General features: G+C 55.0%; 8 protein-coding genes and 1 non-coding gene across 9 annotated transcripts; 5 read left to right on the forward strand and 4 right to left on the reverse strand.

Annotated features, from left to right (window-relative positions):
* Positions 1-1,844: 1,844 nt before the first annotated feature.
* On the forward strand, positions 1,845-3,305 carry DCS_01854 (uncharacterized protein; the record flags this gene model as incomplete). Its single annotated transcript, XM_040799185.1, has 1 exon — positions 1,845-3,305. The coding sequence occupies one exon, from the start codon at positions 1,845-1,847 to the stop codon at positions 3,303-3,305; it is 1,461 nt and encodes a 486-aa protein (XP_040660068.1).
* A 1,012-nt stretch (positions 3,306-4,317) lies between these two features.
* Positions 4,318-6,186, reverse strand: DCS_01855 (Fatty acid/sphingolipid desaturase; the record flags this gene model as incomplete). The annotated part of the gene is made up of 2 exons (XM_040799186.1): positions 4,318-5,887; positions 5,978-6,186. 2 exons carry the CDS (start codon positions 6,184-6,186, stop codon positions 4,318-4,320), a joined length of 1,779 nt encoding a protein of 592 aa, XP_040660069.1.
* A 1,590-nt stretch (positions 6,187-7,776) lies between these two features.
* Positions 7,777-8,661, forward strand: DCS_01856 (ubiquinone biosynthesis protein COQ9 precursor; the record flags this gene model as incomplete). The annotated part of the gene is made up of 2 exons (XM_040799187.1): positions 7,777-8,247; positions 8,329-8,661. 2 exons carry the CDS (start codon positions 7,777-7,779, stop codon positions 8,659-8,661), a joined length of 804 nt encoding a protein of 267 aa, XP_040660070.1.
* Positions 8,662-8,916: 255 nt separating this feature from the next.
* Positions 8,917-12,609, reverse strand: DCS_01857 (RecF/RecN/SMC; the record flags this gene model as incomplete). Its single annotated transcript, XM_040799188.1, has 4 exons — positions 8,917-8,950; positions 9,024-9,124; positions 9,185-12,433; positions 12,502-12,609. The coding sequence occupies 4 exons, from the start codon at positions 12,607-12,609 to the stop codon at positions 8,917-8,919; spliced, it is 3,492 nt and encodes a 1,163-aa protein (XP_040660071.1).
* A 753-nt stretch (positions 12,610-13,362) lies between these two features.
* DCS_01858 (uncharacterized protein) lies at positions 13,363-15,027 on the forward strand (the record flags this gene model as incomplete). The annotated part of the gene is made up of 1 exon (XM_040799189.1): positions 13,363-15,027. One exon carries the CDS (start codon positions 13,363-13,365, stop codon positions 15,025-15,027), a length of 1,665 nt encoding a protein of 554 aa, XP_040660072.1.
* Positions 15,028-15,477: 450 nt separating this feature from the next.
* DCS_01859 (THUMP domain-containing protein) lies at positions 15,478-16,741 on the reverse strand (the record flags this gene model as incomplete). The annotated part of the gene is made up of 5 exons (XM_040799190.1): positions 15,478-15,636; positions 15,709-15,849; positions 15,909-16,358; positions 16,423-16,587; positions 16,670-16,741. The coding sequence occupies 5 exons, from the start codon at positions 16,739-16,741 to the stop codon at positions 15,478-15,480; spliced, it is 987 nt and encodes a 328-aa protein (XP_040660073.1).
* A 1,428-nt stretch (positions 16,742-18,169) lies between these two features.
* Positions 18,170-19,980, forward strand: DCS_01860 (uncharacterized protein; the record flags this gene model as incomplete). The annotated part of the gene is made up of 2 exons (XM_040799191.1): positions 18,170-18,194; positions 18,428-19,980. 2 exons carry the CDS (start codon positions 18,170-18,172, stop codon positions 19,978-19,980), a joined length of 1,578 nt encoding a protein of 525 aa, XP_040660074.1.
* Positions 19,981-20,378: 398 nt separating this feature from the next.
* DCS_01861 (uncharacterized protein) lies at positions 20,379-21,892 on the reverse strand (the record flags this gene model as incomplete). The annotated part of the gene is made up of 4 exons (XM_040799192.1): positions 20,379-21,262; positions 21,326-21,474; positions 21,566-21,647; positions 21,727-21,892. 4 exons carry the CDS (start codon positions 21,890-21,892, stop codon positions 20,379-20,381), a joined length of 1,281 nt encoding a protein of 426 aa, XP_040660075.1.
* Positions 21,893-23,947: 2,055 nt separating this feature from the next.
* Positions 23,948-24,031, forward strand: DCS_t8. The gene has a single exon. It is a non-coding gene; the product is annotated as a tRNA-Thr (tRNA).
* The last annotated feature ends 352 nt before the right edge of the window (positions 24,032-24,383 follow it).

The raw sequence follows: 24,383 nt of genomic DNA on the forward strand, positions 1-24,383 counted from the left end.
ATCGAACGTGAGAAGTGTATGCTTCAGCACAGCACAGCACAGCACAGCAGAGCACTTGCCGTTTTAAGTATTTCCGCACTCCGCGTATGATCATGTATCGCAAGTCGTAGGTGCGTCGTAAAACAAAAAGATGAATTATGCACCATTTGGAAAATGCGTGAATACTGGTCACACAGCCTCGCCACTCTGGGGTTAACTGTGCCAGGTAAGCACCAATCACGAAAGATAAACATGTATACCAATTATCAACAAATAAAGAGGAGTAATTTCAGTAGACAAGCGTACGGAGGACGAGAGGACGAACTCGAAACAACAATCCATGATGTTGGTCTTCATGAGGTACGGGGGTGGAGGTTACTGTGCCGAAGTACAAGTACATGTACATGTACGTATGGAGTACGGAGTACGGAGTACTCGGCACTTGTATTATAACCCTGCAAGGCGACATTGTAAGTACTCCGTACTCCGTAAGTACTGAAGTACATGCACTGTAAGTATTGCAGCAAGTTTGGAATTTGGTGCAAGTAATACTCCGGCAAGTATACGGAGTACATGTGCAGCACATGCAAGTACTTACAAGTACAGCAGATGTGCTCCGTACTCCATACAATACTACGTACTAGGTATAAGTACAAGGAACGTCGCCTAGCGCGTCCGGCATGGTTCCTAGCGCGAACTGGATAGCAAGGCACGCAACATGCAAGTACTGTACATGTTCTCCGTAGGTGTACTTACATAAGTACTTACTTACTTACTTACTGTACTGTACAGAGTACACTTACCTAAGTAGTAATACTTCTGCTTCCTGAATACGTACATATGCGTAAGAAACGCAGCGATGCATTGCTCAAACAGTATTTGGCTACCCACCGGATGGGAGATTCCATGAATGGTAGATGCGCCACCAAACAGGCCCGAACGTTCGTGGCACTTGCCTACCTGCAGTATTGCGGCGTTCTGTTCTTGCTGTCTGTTGGGAAAGAGGGGGGGCAAACGAAGGAGGACTTCTGCTATTAGGCCCTCTATTTACATGTTGCAAAAACTCTAAAATCTGTGTCCGAAGTGTGGCAGTACGCATTATGTAACTACCTGTAGTTGTACTTACTCCGTGCATGTACTCCGCCACAGCAAGTGTCTGCTGTCTGCTTACTGTTGGGGTACGGAGCAATTGCTCCGTAGTGCGAACTTGCGCCAGACTCCTGGCGGTGTCACATAGCGCCGATATCTGATGGTCCGATGCTCAAGTCTGAAACAACAGTCTCTTGTTTCCTTTGTGTGCAACGCAATTCACATGGCTGCAACTTATGTCGAACGCTGGTGTTCACGAGCATGCACCAACTCCAGATATTGCCAAAAACGAACCCTACTTGTTTTAGGCACGTACTTAACTATGCCGACACGGAGTACGAGCACTACTATTGTCGAAACCATGACTGCGCACCTCCGCGCCGTGGCCGTGCTTTTCCCTCGTCGTGAAACGCCGTCCGGTGTGTTCTCTTGCTTTTGGGCGCATGCTCAGCCGTGAGCATTCTCTTTCCATAATGGAAAACATGGAGGGTTGGCCGCCTATTTTATCCCTCCCTCCCTCCTTCCTTCTCTGGTTCAATTCTCCATCATTCCTTCATCTCTTCCGTCATCCTTCCTTCCATTCAGATATCTTCCCCCTAGCTTACAATCAGCCGCCGCTCAGCGTGTTTTCTACCAACAAATTTTCACCTTCTTTCTTCCCTCTCCTAACCTCACCAGCGTCCAGTGCGGTGTCACCTCTGCAATAGGAACATCACTTACCTGTTGGCCCCTTGCCATCACTTTACCCTCGTCTCGTCTCCCCTAGCCCATCCGCTATGAAGTGGCCTGTCGTCCAGACGGCAGCATTGACTGTCTCGCTAACTGTAGCCTCTGCCCAATACCAGAGCCGTCAAGGCCAAGGCAGTACAAGGACAAGCGGGCAGGGTCAAGCGGTGCAATGCATCGACATGATGTCCCAGGTCGATGGCGGACAGTTGGCAACGAAACCGAAGCCTCCCGCGCGGCACCGCAAGGACAACGGCACGGCGTATAACTTTGCCGACAACATAGTAGACTGCCCTAAAGGCACCGTTCCGCGAGCGGCGCCTCTGTCGCTGTCCAACTGTTCGGCCAAGAAGCGCCGCAGCGTCCGTCCGATTCACCCAAGAGCGGAGGTGGTGGCTCAAGGCACCGCCTATCATGCCGGCGTCGCCACCTCGGGGAGCTCGAGCCAAGGCGGAGGGGGCATTTTCCTCGTTGCCAAACCGCCCATGCGCCAATGTGCAGCTGGTACCTCGGTCCTTCAGATGGCCTTTACCCACTCTGCCGGTACTGGGAGCCACAGGCAGCAGACGGTCGAGGCTGGCCTCACCTTGATGCCCCAGGCCGCCGACAAGCAGTTTCTCTTCACTTACTATACCAACACGGCCCATGCGAGCGATTCCGATGGAACCGGTGGCTACAATGGCGATCATGGTGGCTGGGTCCAGGTCTGTCCCGAGCTCTACCCTGGCATGATGGTAGACTCCCCCGGCGATGGCACCGAGCGAGACATCGAGATGATGTATATCCTGGACCAGGGGAACTGGTGGCTCTGGGTCCAAGACCGTTTCATCGGCTACTATCCCGGCTCCCTTTTCAACAATGGGCTCGCAAGCGGCGCACAGGGCGTCACCTTATTCGGAGAAGTCTTCGCCATGGGCGGAGTTGACACGGGAATCCCCATGGGAACTGGTGTTTTGCCTACCGACAGCCAGGGCACGACAGAAGAGCCGTCCTGCCATGGAGCGACATACATACGCAACATGTTCCAAATTAATGGGAACTCCGGCGACATCGACTTGGATGCTAATACGGTGCTTACACACAATAGTTACGCCATCACCAAACATATGTCCTCAACTCCTTGGGGGAGCTTCATCTGCGTTGGCGGGCCCAACGGTGGTTCCACAGCTTCCGGCAGTTCCAATTCCGCTTCCGCTTACTCTGGTGCTGCTGGTTCCTCTTCCTCTGGCAATGCTGGCTTCTCTTCGTATGCCGGTACTGGTTCCTCTTCGTCTGCCGGTACTGGTGCCTCCTACTCTGGCGGTGCTGATGCCTCCTACTCTGGCGGTACTGGCTCCTCCTACTCTGCCGGAACTGGCTCCTCCTACTCCACCGATAATGGTTCCTCCGCCTCTGACGATACTGAATCCTCCTCCTCTGACGATACTGAATCCTCCTCCTCTGCCGATACTGAATCCTCCTCCTCTGCCAATACTGGTTCCTCCAACAATGGCGGTGCTGGTTCCTCCTAGAACGGCGGTGTTGGTTCCTCAAACTACTCTGGCCGCACTCGCTAGGCTAATCCCTGTTCCTCCTGCTTTGACCGTGGCCAATACTTCTCTACATTCTCTTGGCTACGCCATAAAGTACCAGTTCCACCCACCCTAAGAAAGCCAATGACGGTTCCAACCCCCCCTGCTGATGGTTATCTCCTTTCCACCTGCGGCGATACCCCGACCAGCGGAAATGCCGATTTCACCCATGGAAATAACCCTCTCGCCTCTGGCGACACCGACTCTGTCTCCGGTGAGGCCGGCTCTACCCATAGCAATACTCTTTCTGCCAATGGCGAACCCCAGCCGAGCGCAATACCATCTCAACATATGACCATACTTTCTTCTGGTAGACACTGATGCTGAAACTCACGAGACTCACCAAAGGTAGCAATCGGGGCTGTTCTTGACAAGTTGAATACAAATATTGCCACAGCTGCTTGCGGCCTCGACGATGAACAAAGGTGCGGGATATCAGGTGCGGGATATCAGGTGCGAGATATCAGGTGCGGGATATCAGGTGCGGGATATCAGTTGACATGTATACCCATATTGACCCATATTGATCATTTCCATGTACTTAGCTAAGCATGTATCTCATTTTGCAAAATGTTCTGGTAATGGCAAGCCCTACGCCAAACATGTAGTGACAGCATGGTGTAAAGCAATTAGATGCCGTCCAAGCTGCACTCCACTGTGACCATCATCGTGTCCACAGAATCGCTGGTTAAGGATGGGTGATGCATGCTCCACGCTCAATCAAGTCATCAGGTTTACCATCGGTGTTGAGAGCTGTGCCGAACAAATGTAATTCGACTGCATCAGTTGCTACAGCAGATGTTGGGCATTGGTATTATGAGCATCGTAACCATCATGGCCAAGCACGGTATACTTCATCACTCAAATGCGTTGCTGCACCGGGTCATGTCCGATTGGTAAAATGATCATCGTCGAAGCCCGGAGCATCGATTAGAAACGCATGGTGAATTCATCACTCGGAAGCGTGCCGAGAAGCACTGCCCTTGGTGACAATGGCTCTCTGGCACTTGGCTAGAATGGCTGCTTGCCTCGATACCTCTGAGAGGCGCCCCAGCACCTGCTTGTTGCCATCCGCAAATCCGTACAGGGCGTAAGGTATGCCCGTGTCGTTGCAAAACTCCTGCACCATGCCCTGAGCCTTCCTAAGATTGTGGCGCGGTATTCGTGGAAACAGGTGATGAATGGCTTGAAACTGCAATCCGCCGTGGATGAAGTCAAGCCACGGGGGGCAATCGACATCCATCGTTGTCCGGAGCATTTTTTGTGGAAAGGACTCTTGCGGGCCAAGGTCAGACGTGCTCATGGCAAAGTGCGAGAGGACGATCTGCACATGCAGCGGCGACGAGGCGATGTGGCTGACCATGACGAAGACGAAGCGAGACCATCCGTCCGGGATCGTCTTGTACACGATGCCGTAGCCGAACCACGACCAAAAGAAGAGCTGGCCCAGAAGCTCGAGCCATCGATGCCAAGCTCCCGGTCCCTTCTTGGGCCCTCTGTTGGCGAGGAGATGGTCCCAGGATAGGAAGTAGAGGTTGAAGCGGCCGAATGCCAGAAATGGATAGTAAGTCCAGGACTGGATCCTCAGCAGAACCTTGGCCACGGCGTCGAACTCCATCAGGCGGTCGTAATATGTGGATCGGAGATTGCCCAGCAGGCGATGCGATACGGCAAAGAGTGGCATGTGCTCGATGTCGGGGTCATGCTCGGGGGCATTGGTCACGATGTGGTGGACGTTGTGATTGCGCTTCCACCATCCCATGGAGAGGCCACCGATGAAGTCTGCGATGATGATGGCGATGATGCTGTCCATCTGGTAGCCGTGCGTGATGCCCATGTGGCCTGCGTCGTGGGCGGCAAAGACCAGCTGGTGCCACATGAAGCCCAGGCAGAGACCGGCGAGAGCATACTGGCCCAAGCGCAGGCAGAGCAGCATCAGCAGAAAGGAGCCAAGGTACCGGCAGCAATCGGACGCATACGCCATCGGGTCGCATCGATACAAGCCCTCGTCCCACAGCCGCTGGTGAAGGTGCTGATATTTGGCGAGTATGCGTGCTTGCGTCTCCAGGTCGGGGTTTGGGTACCTCTCAAGGTCTAGGCTAATATTCTCGCGCGTCACGGCGTCGAGGTACGACATGCCGTCGATGGCAGCGTCGGTAGTCGTCGGCTCCGAACAGACGGAGGAAGGGCTGGACGACATGGCGACGCTGCCGTTGTTGCGACGCTGTCGGAGTGTCTTGCCATTGCAGTCGAATGTCGGCGAGGGAGATTTGGATGTGGGGGAGCTCGATTCCGTCCACGCCCTCGCATTGTCAACATGGTTGCCGTCGTCGTCGTCGTCGTCGTCGTCGTCGTCGTCGTCGTCTTCCTCGTCATCGTCCTCGGCGCCGTCGATGTTCTCCAACTCGGCCCTGGTCCGGAAGAGGCCACCCTGGAGCGGAGGGGTAAAGTTCTTCCACGGCCTTGGCACCCTGCCGATTCGATATCGCAGCATCTGCTTCGTCGCTTCCTCGGAGTGCAGACTGCGCAGAGGTGGGGGACGCAGCGCCCACGGGTCAACCTTTGCATCCACGCGGAGCCGAGAACGGGGTGTCGGGGTAGGCGTCACCTACGCTTCAATCTCGGCCGTGGCATCCCTCCCTACCATGTGCAGTATGGCCTTGTCACCACCTGGATGGTACGGAAGCCATGGGTCGACTTTGAGAACGAATTCTCGAAATAGGACGATCTTGCGCCCGCCGGCGATGAGAGCCTCGATCTCATTGCGGGTCATGTAGGGATACGGATTGGATTCATCCAACATGCCGGGTGGTCGACTCATCTTGGGATCGTACGCCGGATGAAACTGGCTGGCGAAAGCAGCGGTGAAAGATGACGGTTTGTCGGCGGTGACGGGCTGCGGTTGCAAGCTTCGCAGCTCGTGATTAAATCCGGAGGAAAAGCAAGCAGCAGTTGAGCGGAAAGTTTGAGCAGAAAGGAGTAGCTGCACAGGGAGGGGGGAGGCGGGCTGGTCGATGACCGCTCTTAATACCACTAAAGTGGCTGCCTAGGTTGGGGAATGAGGCAGGTCGAGGGCATTAACGTATGATCAGTAAGTAGCAATTACATGTACATGCACGGAGTACGGAGTATTACTTACATATCACTTGCATGCAAGTGGACAGGTAGTCATATGTAAGTATACCGGATTACTGACAATGTCTCGACCTTGATGCCCGCTGACGGAAATTCGCATTCACTCATTCACGTCGATGAATTAATGGCCCGAGGACGCGTTTAGAGCCGCAGCACAGTGAGCTGAGGCCTTCATTCTGATGGACCTTGACACGAGCACGCAAGTGCACGCAGGTCTGCTAGTTATCTCTAGAGATGAAGGGTGAGACATACATGACATGAATATTCCAACCGAGATGCATGTCTACTTCACTGCTAAAAAGGGAGATGCTGGACTCAACTGAACACGATGCGAAGGCAATTGTTATGAAAAACAAAAGGACCAGATGAACGCATACATCTGATGACATGAATTCTATTTATACTGGACGTCACCAACAGTGGCGCAGCAGAATTTCAAAACACGCCACTACCTACTTAACATTAGCCACGGAGGGTACCCGCGAGTACTTGCACCTTGAGTACACTGAATTGCTCCGTAAGTCCTTGCTTAAGTACAGTACGTGTACATGTACGGAGTATGGCGAGATGGATCATCTATTATTTCCTCGAACCAAGCTGATGAGCAAGCTTTTCGAGGTCAACATATAATCAATCCCACTCAGTTCAGTCGCCCGTGACGTTGCTTTGAAGCGTACTGTACTTGTACTGTATAAGCAGAGTTACCTTGAGAGCACGAGTTAGTATGCAACTACCTAGCACTCTGCTGTACGGATTAGACACCGACAGTACTTACAGGACCTGGACAGTGCTGTAAGTAGTTGTACGGTACTACCAGGTACCTTTAGGTACTAGGTACCTAAGTATTGCACCAATACAGCACACCAAACTGCGCGAAGCAGGTGCTTGTACCTGTATTTCCTGCTAATACTATTGGGCACTCCGTACTACTGCGTGCTACTAGGTAATACCTACTTGGCACATTCGCCATTAATACAGTACTTGAACTACGTGTAAGTACAGTACTTGTAAGTACTCGGTCCTGTACTGTAAGTAGCATCCACGGCCGCGTTACGTAACGCTCGCGCCCTTGTGTGGGCTCGTACTTAAAAATTAGGTGCACTTACGGAGCAGTTGTACTTACAGTACTCCGTACATGTCGTTCGTACTGTGTGTGCACTAATTATACTTACCACAAGCACTGTACAGAGTACTGGAAGCTCATCATTACCTACCACGCCGCACCGCAGGTCAACTTTTGTTCCTGAGCCAAACCTCTCGGCCCCTACATCGCAACATGCCACCGCTTTGTTCGAGGGGCATACCGTCCCCCCGTCGGGTGCTGGTCGCTCACACCTACCAAAGAGCAGCCCGTTGCTCCGCAGCCGGCCGAAGATTCTTCCACTCCAACGAATGCCCGCCGACCGAGACGCCGTTTGGCGCTGTCGAGGATGCCATTCTCGCCGCCGCCTACCGCCACGTCCCTGAGCACGGCTTCTCGCAGCGTGCTCTCGGCCTCGGAGCTCGCGATGCTGGCTTCTTGGACATAAGCCCAAGCGTCCTGTCGTACTCTCCCTTCAGCCTCATCCACTATCACCTCGTCACCCAGCGCCGGAGCCTAGCATCGCAATCCCGCCAGCTGTTCGACGATGCCAAGCTCCAATCGCAGGCTCAGTCTACGCTGGCCGTTAGTCTCGACGGTAGGCTTTCAGCTCTGACATGGGCTCGACTCATGGCAAACAAAGACACAATCCATTGGTGGCAAGAGGTTGGTCTTCACGTCTTTGCACCCTCGCCCACCACCCAGCCTCGCCGTTCTCGCTAACCGTGAAATTTTGTCTCATCCCAGGCACTCGCCGTCATGGCGCACCCCAGTCACCTCCCCGCTTCTCTCAACGAGCTGGCTCGACTCGCCGATGAAATATGCTTTCTCGCCGGCGACAAGTCAACTGACGCTTCCTGGTACAGGAAACGCGCTTCTCTGTCCGTGGTATATAGCACCACCGAGCTGTTCATGACCAACGACAAGTCCCGCGATTTCGCAGAAACTAGAAGATTTCTTGACCGGAGGATGGACGAAGTCCAGACCCTTGGCGGCATCGCTGGGTCTCTGGGTCAATGGACGGGATTCACAATCACGGCGGCTGTGAACGTGTTGCGCAGCAAAGGCGCTCCCATCTGACATGCATTTCCTTGTCCTCTTACGCCCGCGACGCTCCCTTTTCGTCTGCATGTAATCTATGCCTGCACAGCCGTGGAAATCATAATACAAACGAGTACATATCCGGCTCGACCCCGGCATGTAGCGGCAACGGCAATGCGCTTTGGCCTTCCTGGGATATCTCAACGCCGCCAAAGACCATCATGGAACCAAGGCGTCATGTACCTCGACCGAGCATACAAAATGCTTCCTCCATTTCCCGGAAGAATGCTGTCATCACACCAGCGTCCGCTGACGAGGGTCCGTGAGGCTAGCCGATGGCGGCACGTCAGCAAACGCTCGGAGGGCATGCGCATGGCGCTTGTGTTTCGGGGCGTACGTACCGAATAATCCTGACGTCCTTGTCGATCTTGGCTCGTCCCTCGATGGCATTGGGGGTGATGAGAATGTACTGCCTCGAGACCGACCGCCGAGCGGCGTCCACCTGCGATTATTCCCGTCAGCATCCATCGGCATTCCGAGCTCGGGCTTCGCCGTGGCTTACCAGCATGTTTGTGCTGATCGCCCGGTTCACGTTGTCCATGAAAACATCAAACTCGTCGAGGCAACGTATGGGCGAGCCGATGGCCTCCCACACCGACAGCAACATGCAGATGGAGGAAAACGACTTCTCGCCACCGGAGAGCGTCTTGGTGTTGCGCCCCGTCGAGCTCTTCTTCGTCTCGTCCGGTTCGATGTGGACGATGACCTTCCTCGACACATGATCCAGGTCGATTTTGCCTCGGAAACCACGCTCGCTCAGGAGGTAGTTGAACTGAATCCGGATCCGAGCGCTGATCTGTCGTTGGAACTGTCGCCAGAGATGCAACCGATGGCCGATTGCTCGCTTCAACGATGCTATCGTCTCGTCGAGATCGCGCGTTTGCTGCATCACATCGTCGTACTTCGTTCTCGCGTCGTTCGCGCGGTCGTAGATCTGCTGATCGGTCGCCCCGAGCCTGGCCTCCCGCTGAGCCAGCTGCTCCCCGATTCGCTCGTACTTCTTCTCGATGCTCTTGTAATCTTCCCCTTCCGGGATGTGAACGCGGCCCGGAGCCACTGCCTCGGCCTGGCGAATGAAGTCCTCGACCTCGTCCGCCTTCTCCTTGGTCTTCGCTTCGGCTCGTCGCCGCTCCGCCATCTCGATGCCGAGCCTTTCGTGGACGTCGTTCTTTTTCGACACGGCGATGCGCCTCATCGACTCCCGGCTTTGGATCTTCTCGTCTGCTTTGCTGATCACGGCATGAAAGGCGTGCTGTTCAGCCCGCTCGGCGTCGAGCTTCCGCTTGGCCTCCTCCGACTTGGTACTCAGCTCGCGCTTCTCCAGCCTCATGTTGCCGTACTGGTTGCCAAGCTGCGATTCCTCGGCTTTCTTGGCCCCCACCTCGGCTCGAAGGGCGACCAGGCGGCTGTCGACGCCTTCAAAGGCGTCAAGCTCCATCTGTATGCGTTCAACATCGGCCTGCGTTCGCCGGAGCTGGTTCATCAGCGCCGCTTGCTGCTTGGTGTGATCGCTCAGTTCCTCCTGGCACCTCTGGACCGTCTGTCCCGCCACTCGCTCCTCGCCGTTGATCTCCCTCAGCTCGAGGCCGAGGTGCTTGAGGTTCTCCTTTTGCAGCACCAGCTGCCGGGCCGAGTCCGACTGCATTCGGGGTCGAAGCATGCCGGTCACGATCGGACTAGTGCCAATGGTCCCGTTTCGGTTCGTCATTCGCAGGCCTTGGCCTCGTTTCCCCTTGCCATCGTGGAAGCAGAGGCAGGCCATGACGTTGTGGGGCGGGCCGCTATCGATCATGAGCCGTTCGGCCTCGACGCGCTCCTGGACCAGGATCACCTTCTCTATCTGGCTGTTGATGACGAGTTGGGACCGGATTATCTCATCGTCAAATTCCAGGATGCGCAATATCGTGTCGAACTCCTCTCCCGGTTCCTGGTTCCTCGTGTCGATCGCTCCGCCATAAGCGATGTAGACCGGAGGCTGCTTCTGGACGCCAATCTGCTTCATGAGGCTGGAAAGTCGCGACTGGTCTCGCTTGCTCCTCACGACAAAGGCGTTCAAAGCGTCGCCCAGTGTTCTCTCCAAGATGCCAGACCACTCGGGCTTGAGCAGTTTGATGTGGGCACCAAGCGGCCCAAGAGGCTTGTGATCGAAGCCTTCGGCTTTTGCCACTGCTTTGACTAGGTTGACAATGTCGCGGTGAAAACCATCGTACGGGGAGCCGGCGCGTTGCTCTAGCTCCTGAACACCTTGCTGGGCCGACAACAATTCTGTCCGTTTCAAGTCTCGAAGTTGCCTCTGCTTCTGCAACATTTGCTTCGACCCTTCCAGCTTCGAGTTCAGCAAGGGTATCTGTTCAGTCTTCTCGGTAATCTGGGCTCGAACAGTCGCCTCCTTCTCCGTCGCTTCGGACAGCTCGGCCTCCTTCTCGACTCTCGCCGATCCACTCGATTCGTGAAGACGCTGTTCCTCTTCCCGTATCTTCGCCTCGGACGCTTCAATCTCCGTTCGTATTGTCTTGAGACGGCCGTGCGCGTCTCGTTCTTCCCGGTGGATCTCTGTTAGTTCCTTCTTTGCCTTTTGAAACGCCGCCTCGGCGGCGGCGATCTTCTCTTCAAACGGCGCTTGACTAAGCGCCTCTCGATCCGCCTTTGCCCGCTCCAGCTTTTCTTGGGCCTCGAGGAGGGCTTTGCTCAGCTCGTCGCGCTCGGTTTCGACCTGCGAGATGCGCTCGGCTCGGATGGACAAGTCGTTGGTGCGACGGTCAAGTTCCCTTTCCTGCTCGACGACTTGCGACCAGACCAACTGGTTCCGGTAATGCCTCGCTTTCTCGCGGAGGCTGTGGTTCTTTTGCACCGTTTCGGCGAGCCGCTGGGCCTCTTCCATCTCCTTCTTGACATGGCCGATCTTTTCGTCCAGGTCATCGCGAAGAATCAGAGTTTTGTCCAGAGTGTCTTGGGAGATCTTGTAGTCGTTGTCTAACTGCTCCAGCTGGACGCCAGAGACGAAATACTTGTACTTTTGCGCCGGCGTGGCCGAGTTGAGGAATTGGCGGGCGTTGTCCTGCGACAGAACGGTCAAAGGGTTACCCATCTGCAGGGCATACCATTCCGATATCTCGTCGACCTCTTGTTTCTTTGTGGAAATGACGCGACCATGCTCGGTCTTGATCTTGAAGCCGCTGCTGCCAGACTTGGAGAAGTGACGTTCGACGATGATGCTCTGGCCGTAAATGTCGGGTTGATAGGCATCGGTACCGGCGTTTTTTATCTTGACGACGAGGCTGCCGTGTTCCCGGCCCTCCTTGACAAAGGACTTGAGACTGCCGCCTCTATTTGTGTCACTGGCCTTGCCGCCGAGACAAAGAGTCAGGGCGGTCAAGACGGCACTCTTGCCGCTGCCATTCTCGCCGACTATGAAATTAATGAGCGGACCGAGCTCGACATGAAGACGCTCATGGCACATGAAATTGTAACAGGTAACGCTCTCTATGATGCCGCTCTCGGCAACCATGTTGTCGCCGAGGTTGGTCGGCCTCCGCTTCAGCTTCTGCGTGGCGTGCCAGTCGTCCATCTCGATGTGCTGCAGGTGGACAAAACCGGCGTCTCTCATGAGCTCGTACTGGGTCTGCGGCGGGGAGGCAGGAGGGTGCAGCTCATCTTCGTTGTCGTCATCCGAGCTCGATGTGTCGTCGGCGTGATGATTCGCCGAGGCATGTCGTGCCGGTCCGTCGAGCGATATCCGTGCTCGTTTCCTCTGCCGTAACCATAAGATGGTCAGACAATAGGAGGATAGACGCTGGAGTAAATGAAGAGGGAGCTCACCGATGGTGCATTTTTGGAACTCAAGGAACGAGCTCCCGCTGGGTCCATAGCCTGCTGTTCACGGTCATGGCCACTTTCGGCACGCCGGGTTCGCTTTGGTGGTGCCATGGCGGGCGCGCCGCAGCCGCTTCAGCAGTTTCACGCCCTGTTCGGTGACGAAAAATGCAGTGAGCCGATTCGGGTGCCGGATGTGGATGAAGTCTTCACCAGAAAACAGGATGACGGGCACAGGGTGAAGTGGGGTGGATGAGGGAAGAATATACGCGTCTCCTAACTAATAACCACTGGGAAGACGCGTTTGTCATAATTGCTCTGGGGACCAAGGCTATAAACCCCGCCACTGCCCCCCCCCACCCTGTGTGCCATTCTATTAAGGGCCCCTAGGGACCTACTTACTGTACTTACAGTACACTAGTACACTGTAGTACAAGTACCATTACTTATAATTACCACTACCATCGGCCACTGTGCACGCTCGACTGGACTTGCAAGTCGTTTTCTCATCAACTTTGCAACACTGATTCGTCAACATCGCTCAAGCTCTGCTGAATACAACTTGCCACCAATGCCATTGAAATTTGGGTTCACATACGCATATCGCATCCTTACGACGCATCAACATAATGGCTGATTGCGCCGGAGACGCATTCTCCATAGGCGGGAACAACGCAACAGGTGGAAATCAGCTTGCCGAAAACAGCGCCGAATACCTCCTGTTCCTCCTCGATGGAACGGCTGATGGCCAAAAATGTCTGCAAGATCTCGAGGCTCTTCGCAAGTATGCCATGAATCTCTCTTGCTCTTTGACAAGTGATTATATCTGGCAGCGCGAAGAATTTAATCTTGAACTCAAAGGCAGTGATGGTACGTTACCATGCAGTCAACCTAGCTCCTGTATCAGGATCGCTGACTTTTCAACATGGAGAAGGTTTGAAGTATCTTTACGGCACTACAGACTACGGTGACGCTGTCGGAGACGAATGGCTTATCGTATACATGCTGCGCGAGCTGTCCAGGTCTCATCCGCAGCTCTGGGTACGTGTGAGTGATGCCGACGGGGAGTTTCTTCTCATTGAAGCCGCCAACGTGCTCCCGAAGTGGCTGGACCCCGAGATGGATGAGAACCGAGTATGGATTCATCAGGGAAAGCTGCTCATAATCCCCAGCGACGACTCGAATTCGGCCTCTAGTCGCTCTATTTCCTTGCCTGACGCCGTCAACTTTCTCCAGTCGAAAGCTAATCTGCTGCTTCATTCACCCATGATCGAATCTGAAGCATTCTTTCGCCTGGGAAAATATCCTGCGCAGATTCATGATTCTACCCATCATTCTACCATCACCATTCCACGGAAGCTCGTCTCCGTCCTGCATTCCCTTCCAGAATCCCTTTCGCCAGCGGTAGAATCCTTCTACGTCAGAGACGCCTTTTCCCTGAAAACGATTTTGTCTCCATCGCCGGTGTTTCCCCCGGACGACCTGGTAACGGCAAGCGTTCGGTTCAGCAAGGTGCTTTTCGCGCAGCTCAAGTCGCAGCGCTTCGAGCCACCACCTAGTTGGCAAAAGCCCATGCAAACGGCCGTCATTGATGACGTGAAAAGCATGGCAAAGCTAGAAATCGGCATGAAGCTGACTTGCGGTTTCGAAATGCTAACTTCCAGCGCAAGCAAGAGCAAGAGCAGGGTTGTGCGTCAACTAGCAACTCTACTAGACGAGCTAGAGGGGTCCCATGCTGCGCTGCCCACAGACGAGGAGATCTGTTCCTGGCAGGACGCTGGTCGTGACGACGATGAAGCATGGATGGACATCAATTTTGAGGACTTTGAGCGTGAGCTGCGTGACAGGCATGGCCGTGGCGCTCGGGGACATGGCGACACTCGGTCCAACACCGACCTCGAGACGATTGTGTCGCGATTCGAGGCCTTTCTCAACGACGAGAAAGCAGGATTGGACGGCGTGGAAATGAATGACGCCAACGAAGATGATGATGACGATGACGACGACGACGACGACGACGATAGCGTTGCGGATGGCAGTGATTACGAAGACAAGGAGGTCAGCCTCGATGAGGACGCTTTCTCGCGAATCATGCGTGAGATGATGGGAATGCCACAACCGTCCAATGGAAAGAAACCAGAGCGAATTTCCAAAGCGAACGCCAGGTCTTCCAATGAGGACGAAACCCGCATTCAAGAGCTCTCATCGCAAATGGAAGCCGAATTAAGGGAGCAGGGAGCGCTCAAACTTGATGCAGTACCTAGCCAGCAGCGTGTCCTGTGCAGCTCGTCAGAGGATGCTGGACAGGACGGAATGCAGCCGAATGAGGACGGCGACGATGAAGTAGACATCAATTACAACCTGGCGCGCAACCTCCTGGAGAGTTTCAGAGGTCAGGCGGGGGTGGCTGGTCCTGCGGGCAACATCCTTGGCATGATGGGACTCCAGCTCCCAAGAGATGAAGATGACGGGCACAATGGAACTGGAGAAAGTGAACGGCAAGAAGCCAGTTGGCGGCGAGAGGGCCATTGACGAGGGAGGGCAACCTGGTGGTCCAGCGAAGGTTCCGATATTCCCGCCCAGGGCGTCAGAGGTGGCCCTGCAGCGCCCGTACAAGTTTGAACAGATTATCCGCTGTCCGTAAGTACTGTACCACGCTTTTTCTTGCCACCGATGGCCGCATAATCTGGCTGTGATGGTTTTGGCCCGAGGTGCTGCCTCTTCGTTGGGCTGAGCTCGCTCTTCGACGCTGTCCCGAAGGTCCCCTTTTTGCAACAATGAGGCATCCTCGGGATCAGGAAATCAAGCATTCTTCATGCAGGCACAGACAGGCCGCAGAACGAGCTTTGCTGTCTTTCTCGTCGAGACAGCGTCATCGCCTAGCTCTGGCGTCGGCGTCTCTGTCGTCTCCACCCCGCCATGTGAAGCAGAAGCCGATTGGATCAATTGTTGATTGCCTAGGGGCGATGAACGACCGATGATTTATTCCTCGTTGGCATCGGCGGATTTTGTCCCCTCTGTCGCTTGTGCTTCGGACGCGCCGACCTTGTCCTCTGGCGACATTGTGTATAGCGCATTTACGTTGTACCTCTTGAGAGCCTCCCACTCCTCGCTGTCGACGACGGAGATGCCGCAGAAGAGCTTGCTTGGTGGTCAGTGAAGGGTCGAGACTCGCCGGCTGCTTGAGCTTGGGCCGAGGCGCATCCCACATACCTGGAATACTTCGACGAGAATGACCTTGTCCGGCTTTCCTAGGTTGACTTTATGTCTTGGATCGACAAGGCCGGCAACCATTTTGATGATCTCCTCCGACTTGAAGACTGCATGGTTCCGAACGTGGTGCCGAATCGCATACTATGTGGGTGCGCCCATGGTAAGCTTCCACTCTACGTCGCGCCCGGGGACAGGCGTACCGTATAAGCTGGACCCGGCTCGTCCGTCACCAACTCGGCAGCCTCGCTCGGCTCCGCGTTCGAAGCATCCGTCAGGGTGAACCACGGCGACAGTACCGTTCGTGCCACTCGGAGGATTCCCTTCTCCGTCGCTTTGTCCGTGTCGAAGACTGGCGTCAGCCTGTTGATGTACTTGCACTTGCGCTGCATCGGGTTGGGACAGTCTCTGGCATCTTCGCAGATCTTGCGGGCGAAGCTGCCAGGGTCCACTGGCTTCGTCGTCTTCATGAAGAAGAGGCACTCGACGGCGGTCGAAATGGGCGTGAAGGGCTGCATCGATGTCGGCTTCTCCTTCTCCTTGATCATGCTGAGCTCTTTCCGGATGGCTTGTTCAATATCACCACTTTCCCTGCCCTCGACGTCCGAGCTGTCGACGCGGGGTTGGGCGAAGCCGTATAGCTGCTCTCCGTACTGCACCCGAGGGTCTGGTCAACACGGCATCACCGGGCTGCCGTCGTGGGTACATGGCTCATACCTCGGCGCAGAGCGCTTTGAATTCCCGCACCGCCTTCGTTCCCATGCCCCTCGCAAAGGTGACCCATATGCCTTCATCACCGACGGTGAGCGTCTTTCCCATGTCCGTTTTGCTAGCCATTTTGTCCTTTTGATGCGGAGTCTTCCACTTGCCTCCACTGCCGCCCTGTCATGTATACGGTCAGGAAAACGGTGTTGATGGATGTGTGGTTGGGGGCATCGTGAAGACTGCGAAGACTGCTGCTCACTTTGCTTCTCTTTGCTCCGGAGCCAGAACCGCGGTCACCCCCTTGCTTTCTCTTCTTCGAATTCTCGTCCATGATTCGCAATGCCTCGTGTCCAGTTTGTGAGAGAGGGAGGGAGAGAGCGAGCTCTGCCAAGCGCCGGCAATTCGAGCAAGTGTACGAGGATTACGATTTGTTGCAAGTTTTCCACCCCAGAGTTTAGGTCGGCGCACTGGGCCCGGTTAGCTTCCAAACAGGGTACCAAGTGGGGTTCCCGTACTGATAATCCCAAGTATCGAACGAGAGCGTATTGTGCCTGCTAGGGTAGGTATTGACAGAAAAGTATTTATACAACATGATTGAACAAGAGTATCGACGGAAGTTTCATTGCAAGCTCAACATCTTGTACTGGACGAGGGAAGTAAACTGGTAGTATCCATCATATGAATGCGTGTATTGTTTTGTACAGTAGTTGCACTTTTATGGAAGAAAAGTAGACACCATTTACGAAGACGGTAGTAGATGTACGAATACGGAGTAGTTCTGCCAAATTTACCTTTGTAGTTCCTATTATAGTTAGGTATATGGTCAATAATACTTACAGTACTCCATATATTACTGTATAATACGGAGTGCGGAGTACACTTTCATACTTACTTTTTCTAATGCAAGACATCACAGCATGCCATTGCCAACTGCCGACTCGCAGACTACCTGTACGGAGAAAATTATAGTACTAGAGGCAATAATACGACTCCTTCAGTCCGAGAAAGTACATGTGCTTGTATTGTATGTGTTGTGCTGTGCTGTGCGTTACATGTAGCTGTGAGTACATGAACTTGCCGTATGTGCACTGTACTGTAATTACTTGCTTGCTGCAGAACCGTAGCGCGACAGGGGGGAGCCCCACATGAAAGGCTACTATGAAGCACGGCCTGGCAGGTACCTTTACGGCATCGGGCTGTGTGTATTTCAAGTGCCCCTGGCTAGAAACCCTTCCCACCTGTCATCCCCGCGCCCCGACCCGACCTCCGACCATCGATTCGAGGAGCTCTTCCAAGGAGCTGTTCACGTCAGGGGTTGACGAGCTGCAGAACCAGCTGCTGGTCCGACGCTGGGCATGAATTCATTCCACTCGGCACCCAGCCTTTAGTCGTGCCATCACTCGTGTGCCATGCCGATCGCGTACTGACGCCACCAACGCCTGCCCTCTCCACCATCACCAACGCTCTCTTTTCACTGCTTGGTCCTCTGCACTCTCTGCTCTCTGCTCCCTGCTCCTGGTTCCCTGCTCTCTACGCTTCTGGACGCTCTTCTCATTCCACCTTGCATTCTGCACTCTGCTCGTCATAGCTTGCACCCAGCTGCTTCGTCACTGTCCAGCGGCTCGGTTGTCTCCGCTTCTGCTGCCGGCTGCTTGCTTCTTCCTGCCTAGGAGATATGTGCATCGACTGCTCGGCATAGCTCATCGTCAACGTTGTCGATTAGCAACAGACTCGAATAGGGCGCTCATCTTCTCGGACCATGTTTGGATCCTTCCCCACCTTGGGTAGGTCACGTTTGTCTATTCCGCCGGGCCGCTGCCAACCCCCACGAGCCAGGACCAGACTCAACCATCTCCATCTGGCAGACGCCCCAGCCTGACAATCCAAGCGGCTTGTCATCGGCTGTTCCTTTCCTCTCTTTGTGCCTCCCAGTCGTCTCTCGCAATCTTTCACTTTTTCGTGGTGTGAATGGGGCTGCGAAGTGAATAACATCCAACTGATTTTTTTTGTTCCGCAGTGAATTTGCACTCGCAACCTGCCCTGGACCCCAAGGACCTTCCGCCGCCGACGCCCATCAACCTTCCCCGCTACCAGCCAGACGCAAATGCCCCTTCACCGTCGCTGCCAAGCCTCCTGGCCCAGGTAGGCCGGTCCACTATTGCCCTGGGTCCCGTTGGCTTCGCCGCCATCGGCCTCGAATTGAAGCTCGATGCGGCAATCGAGGACCTCGTCCCCGATCGGTCATATACCCCAGACTTTCGTCGATGGGATCAGCTGACGCCGGACGAATCCCGAGACGAGAACCATGCAACTCTCCGACCGCTGAGCACCGGTGGCTTGTCTCCCGGCTGCCAAGTCTATCTGGAGCGCAAAAGAGAACTTGCGAACAAGAACGAGGACGCATTTCGCACCGTGAGAAGACTGCCAGCCCCCAAAGGCAGCACGCAGGCTCGCCTCGGCAACGCCTACGAATTCTTCCGCTGCCTCGAGCTCTTCACCGTCTACTGGGATGACCCCGCTCGTCCGCCACCGGAGACGGAGCCCTTGGCCGCCGTCGCAACTACGCCCGAGGAATCGGCGGCAAGAAATGAAGCAGAGTCCGAGGCCGGAAAAGGCCCGGAAACACCTCCCACCTCTCGAACATCCTGCGGTCAGTCCATGCCCGCAGAATTCCGCCAAACCCTCGTCGCAGCCTTTGTGAAGCTCGTTGCCTACGACTTTGGGTGCAACGTCTCCATGTCTCGCGTCGAACCTCGGCTCCACTTGAACTCGCCCCCTGGTCCCGACCAGCGCAAGTCGTATACGGCTTGCCACTGCCACTTCATTTTCCAGAGCCCCACGAGCCGTGAGGCCGCCCGAGCTGGCCTGATGTATGGGCCGGTCGCCGCCGTCAGCGTCAGACCAACAGTAACTTTCACGTCGCCGGATGTCGGAACGGACCAGTCCCTGGATCTTGCTCGAGAAGTGACGGCAGCGCTCGTGACGGCTCAACACCGAGCGCGCGAGGGCAGAGCGGAGAGGCGGTTCGGCGAGGGTGCGTGGTGGACTTCCAAGCCTAGATGGGGCGGCGGTCAAGGCGGCCCTATCGGCCGTGAGGTTGACGTAATCTCGGTCCGAGCTGACGAAGATGGCGGCCCGGCTGGCCGAGACGGGCCGCTCGCGAAGGTGGTGAAGAAGTCGCGTAGGAACATGTCCATATATGACAGTTACCGCATGGTGCGGCCGCCATCCACCTGTTGGGACCGCAAGGTCAAGTACGAGACGATCGGCAAGGCTCAGGGAGCCGATCATGACGATGTGTTCGTGGTGAGTTCGCTCTTTCACCACATTTCCTTGCTGCGCTTTCGGGTGCCACTACGACTACTCGACGTCTTGGACGGCTCCCCCGAACCGGACGCTTCCGGCCGAAGCTGGGGCAAGGTACAGGCGTGGCGAAGCCCGTGGTATGATTTGTTCGACACCCATGAAAGGATCGTGGCCATGCAGCTGCTGTGGGGAGTCATGTCGTATCAGATGAGGGAGAGGGTCCCATCCGACGCAACTGACGGCGGCAGCGCGGTGGTTGCCTGAAATAATTCAACCCAGGTTTCTACGGTGCGAGAACAACGTCGAAGTGAAGAAAATCGTGGCTGATGGGTGGAATCATCACATGCCTTCTTGCCTGTGCTCTCGGCGTCCGCTGAACACGAACGAGAGCGGCTCGGTGGGGTTCTTGAACTGCCGCCGTCACCGGATATTATCGGCACCCCAAAAAAGGTTCGGCTCGTAGGCGGAAGGGTAGCAGCCGGTCTGGGTGGGTTAGGGCACTCAGCAGTAGGCCAGCCTAGCACCTTCGTACGTTGGAACATACAGGCAAGCGTACTATTGGAAGTGCAAAGGCATCCGTCCCTTCCTCGCCCCTGGATGTGCCTCTCTGTCGCTGCCCGTTTCGACTCGGACCCCAAGGATGGGGCGGAACTGCCCGCGAGTTACGACGAGTTCGACCAGACGGGCAAGAAAATGAAGAGCAAGGCGCTGCAGGTGGCGAAGGAGGCGCCGGCAACGAGGCTCTGGACGACAATCTTGTGCTGCAGATGGCGAAGATGAACATCCTTGACGCGAAACTTGCGGTCAAAGATCATGAGGCGAGATAGCAGACGCAACAGTCCCCGGCGTTGTGTCGCGCCCATCTCGGCGTCGGTGAAGCGCTCCCAGGGCAACGGTTGACGGCGCGAAAAGAGCAAGAGGAAGAAGCAGCTGCCTCGCAGACCAGACATGATGAGGCTCATGCCTATCGACCACATGGGCCAGGCACCAAGCACGGTCCAGGACGAGTGGTAGGCGCGATGGGGGACGAAAGCGAATAGCAGAACGCTGAGGAAGCCGGCGAGAGTGAGGAAGATGCCAAGGCCCGTGGCGACGCATATCGTCTCAAAAGTGCCGTTGGAGACGCCGAGGCGGACAAAGTTACGGTGCGAGCAGGTCCGAAGCAGCTGATAGACGTGGTCGGCAACGGGACGGAGGTGTCCTGGGTCGGAGGCCTGCAAACCGGCGAGCGCCTTGGAGCGTAGGGCCGGGGGGATATTCAGCTCCTTGGGTGCGCCGGGGCGAAGGAAAGTGCGGCTGATGACGCCGAGCTCGGTGAGCTCCTCGCCGCAGGCAGATTCCGAGCTTGCCGGTGCCAGGGTCGTGGTGCTGGTGCTCGACGAGGCGTCGGAGGCGAGAAGCATCTCCTGCCCATGTCCGGTTCTGGACGGCAAAGGACGATGGCTGCCTCGGGTACTCTGGCACTTGGAAGCCTGTGTGCATGGCGCGCCGGAGCCGAGAAGCCATGCGATCCGGTTCAGAACAGCGTTTGCCTCGCCAGCCTCATCTGACCCGTGTCACTGGTCAGCGTGCGGAGCAACAGGCGCGGGAGCGAAAGGCCATGACGAACCTGCCGACGACTTCACTGACGGCGCTCGAGGATTGGCACCTGGCACCACTGGAGCGCCATCGGCGAACCCCCGGGAAGCACCATGGTTTCCACCATTTCCTTCCCTTTCCATTCGAGCAGCGTCATGGTTTCGCTCGAAGTCCTTGTACCTGCCCGTTTGCCCTCGTCAACTTTGGATTTCCGAGGCCCATCCTCCATCCTGCAGCAGTGTAGGGGTGGGTGGGCAGGAGCAGGACGTACCAGATGTAGAATTCGAGGTTCTCCTCGGAGTACTCTATATGTTTCAGGTACATGTAGAAATCAAAAAGGGACATGGGACTGCCTGGAGGGGGACGCAAGTTGTTAGCTGGGTCAACGGTGCTACCTCCGTCACGAACTGGCGTCCCTCGCGGCTTCCTTACATGTCTTATTCTCAAGCACTCGTTCCAGCTTGAGTTGGCTGGGGATCATGCCACCACGTCCATCAGGGCTGAAGGAACGCGTTCCGGAGCCGACGGCAGTCGAATACTCTTTGATGTCACGGTACTCGGGCTTCTTATACCACGTCAACCAGGTCGGCCACGGCATCTTGCTCGCCGCTCCCGGTTGGCTGGCTGATTCGGCTTGGGTTTTGGAAAGAGGGGTCGGCGATGGGGGAGAGCATGGAGATGGAGGGTGCAGGTTGAAATGTCTCGGCAGAGGACGTCAAATTCACTTGGTGATTTTCGAGACTGCCGTATGCTTGTTCACTCAGCCTTGAGCTCGTTCCGGTCCGGGTCCGCTCTCTCCTGGCCTCTTTTGGTCTCTTCTGGTCCCTTCTGGCCTCTCCTGGCCCTGAGACTGGCATACGGGTATTCTGTATATATACTCGGCAGGCCCAGTCTCGGGCCGAAAGGTGCGACTAGCCACCATGACGTTGATTCAGTCGTACCGCGGTCGACTTGGCTTTGCATTGACCCCGTGGCAGCAGAAAGGAGATCCTTGGGTCGACCGTCGATGGTAGGCAGATGGTCACCGCCCAAGTAAGGTGGTAACTCGTGGAAAGGGAGGGGGAAATCGGTTCGAGTCGTGCAAAGTACGAATCAGACGGTGGAAACGTGGTTGATGAAGGAGGCGAGGAAGGGGCGGCGGCCCACATGACAAGTCGGCGTTACTCTGACGGGTGTCGTGCTCGTACGAGCGATGACGAGTGCCAGTACCTAGTACTTACTTACCCCACGTACTTGAGTAGGTACGATAGCGTCAAGGTAGTGATTTGTACATGTACGCCTACATTTTGGTATATTTCGCATTGATGTGTACAAACGAATATTACGAGATTCGCCACTGTTGTGTTAATACGGAGCACTACAAGTACAGTATGTGCACTTATATGTTAGAGAATACAGGTTAGAGGAAGTGAGACCTACCAAGTAATTAATACTTGCATGTACTTACTAGGTATACTTCCTGATTTGATTCTCTGGGCTGATGACTAATTCGGATTTGGCCTTTCCAATGCCGATATCATAATGCCAAGAGGACGGGAAGCTGTAGAAAGGATAATGGAGAAATAGGAGCATTAGCATATCTATAGGTCTGTGATGGAAAGGGCGGTCGTCGTGTTGAACGCGGTTAGAATTGGGAAGCGATCATCAAAGTGCCCGTTGCAGCAGTATGCCCGGCGTGGTGGTGAGCACTAACTACCTGTAGTTGTAGTGTGTGTGTGTGGCACCATTACATATACTTATCAGTATGAGATCGACATGGAATAATCCGTAAATACGAGTAAGCATACATGCATGGTACGGAGTACAAGTACAGGAAAACTCGCGTGTTTTGGTTAAGGTGTACTCCGTAAGTACTCACGGATGGCGGCAACCTATTTTGCTGCTGCTGCGAGCAAGGGAAGTTGGTTGTTACAGCTTGCACTCCCCCAGTCGTCGTCATCGTTGTGTCGGCATAGCGTACACCGTTGTGCTCCCTCCTCCGAGAAGCAGACATCGCCAGCGCTTGCCAGTCGTGCTCGTCGGTCTGCTCGCTCGTACTCAGTAAGTCGGCAGGCAATACTCCATACGAGGACCGTAGGACCTAATTAACGCAAGAACTATTAGCAACCATCTGCGGAAAACGGAGTAGAAACTCTGAAACATGGGCCCTCTCCAACCTCCAGGGTAGCCTGTAGACCCGCACACAGCATCCACATTTGTTTCGGACATTTTGATAGCCCGCAGCCAAATAATGCCGCAGATCGTGATGAAGCACAGTCCACTCTCCAGCAGCTGTGTTGGAGAAATTCTTCGACTTTCAACATGTGCATTAATTACCATGCTGTATGCATTGTGGGTTTACAAGTATACGTCACGTTGCGCAGGACTAGTATGTGTACTGCATGTTTCGCAGCCAGCGGTGATGCAAGTACTGGTCAGGATCCCTTCCAAGCCAGCCTTTCCAAGCCAGCCCTTGCTCCCCAAATTGTGCTTTTACATTTGTACGTACGGACAGGGTCGTTCTGCGTCACATGCTGCACGTAGGTGCACGCGTGTACCCCCTGGAGATGAGAAACCTATAACCGCAATGTCCGGACCGATACTCAAGGGATTCTGGTACCAGTCAATTATCTTCATAATGCTCGTAATATCGCACGTCTCACGACCCTTGCTTGCCCTTATAGCTCAGTGGTAGTAGCGCGTCGCTCGTATGAAAGGCGATACGACGAGGTCCGCTGTTCGATCCAGCGTGGGGGCAGTTACTTTTTGTTGCCGCGAGCAGAAATGTGATGACGGTGCGGAACGTGTACTGTTCTGTATAGAGGCAAACATTGCTGCATTCTGCGCCTGTCACATGCGTACTGTGCGATTTCCAGTGGAGCAGGAGCAGAGTGAAGTGCGTGTCTTGTAGGTACACTCCTCACCGCAGTGCACAGTAATAATACCTGTTCATCCAATATATGCGACCTACAACTACTTTGATGTATTCCTGTTCGCTGCCAATCTTGCAATTGCTCCCCTGTCCATGCCACCACGAGGTATCTTCTCCAGCCTGGCAATCGATAATACAGTACATTGATTGTGCCACTCAAGGATATCGGGATGTCCAA

The sequence above is a fragment of the Drechmeria coniospora genome, chromosome 01 (genome assembly GCF_001625195.1).
Source record: "Drechmeria coniospora strain ARSEF 6962 chromosome 01, whole genome shotgun sequence".
NCBI classification, from domain to species: Eukaryota; Fungi; Ascomycota; class Sordariomycetes; order Hypocreales; family Ophiocordycipitaceae; genus Drechmeria; species Drechmeria coniospora.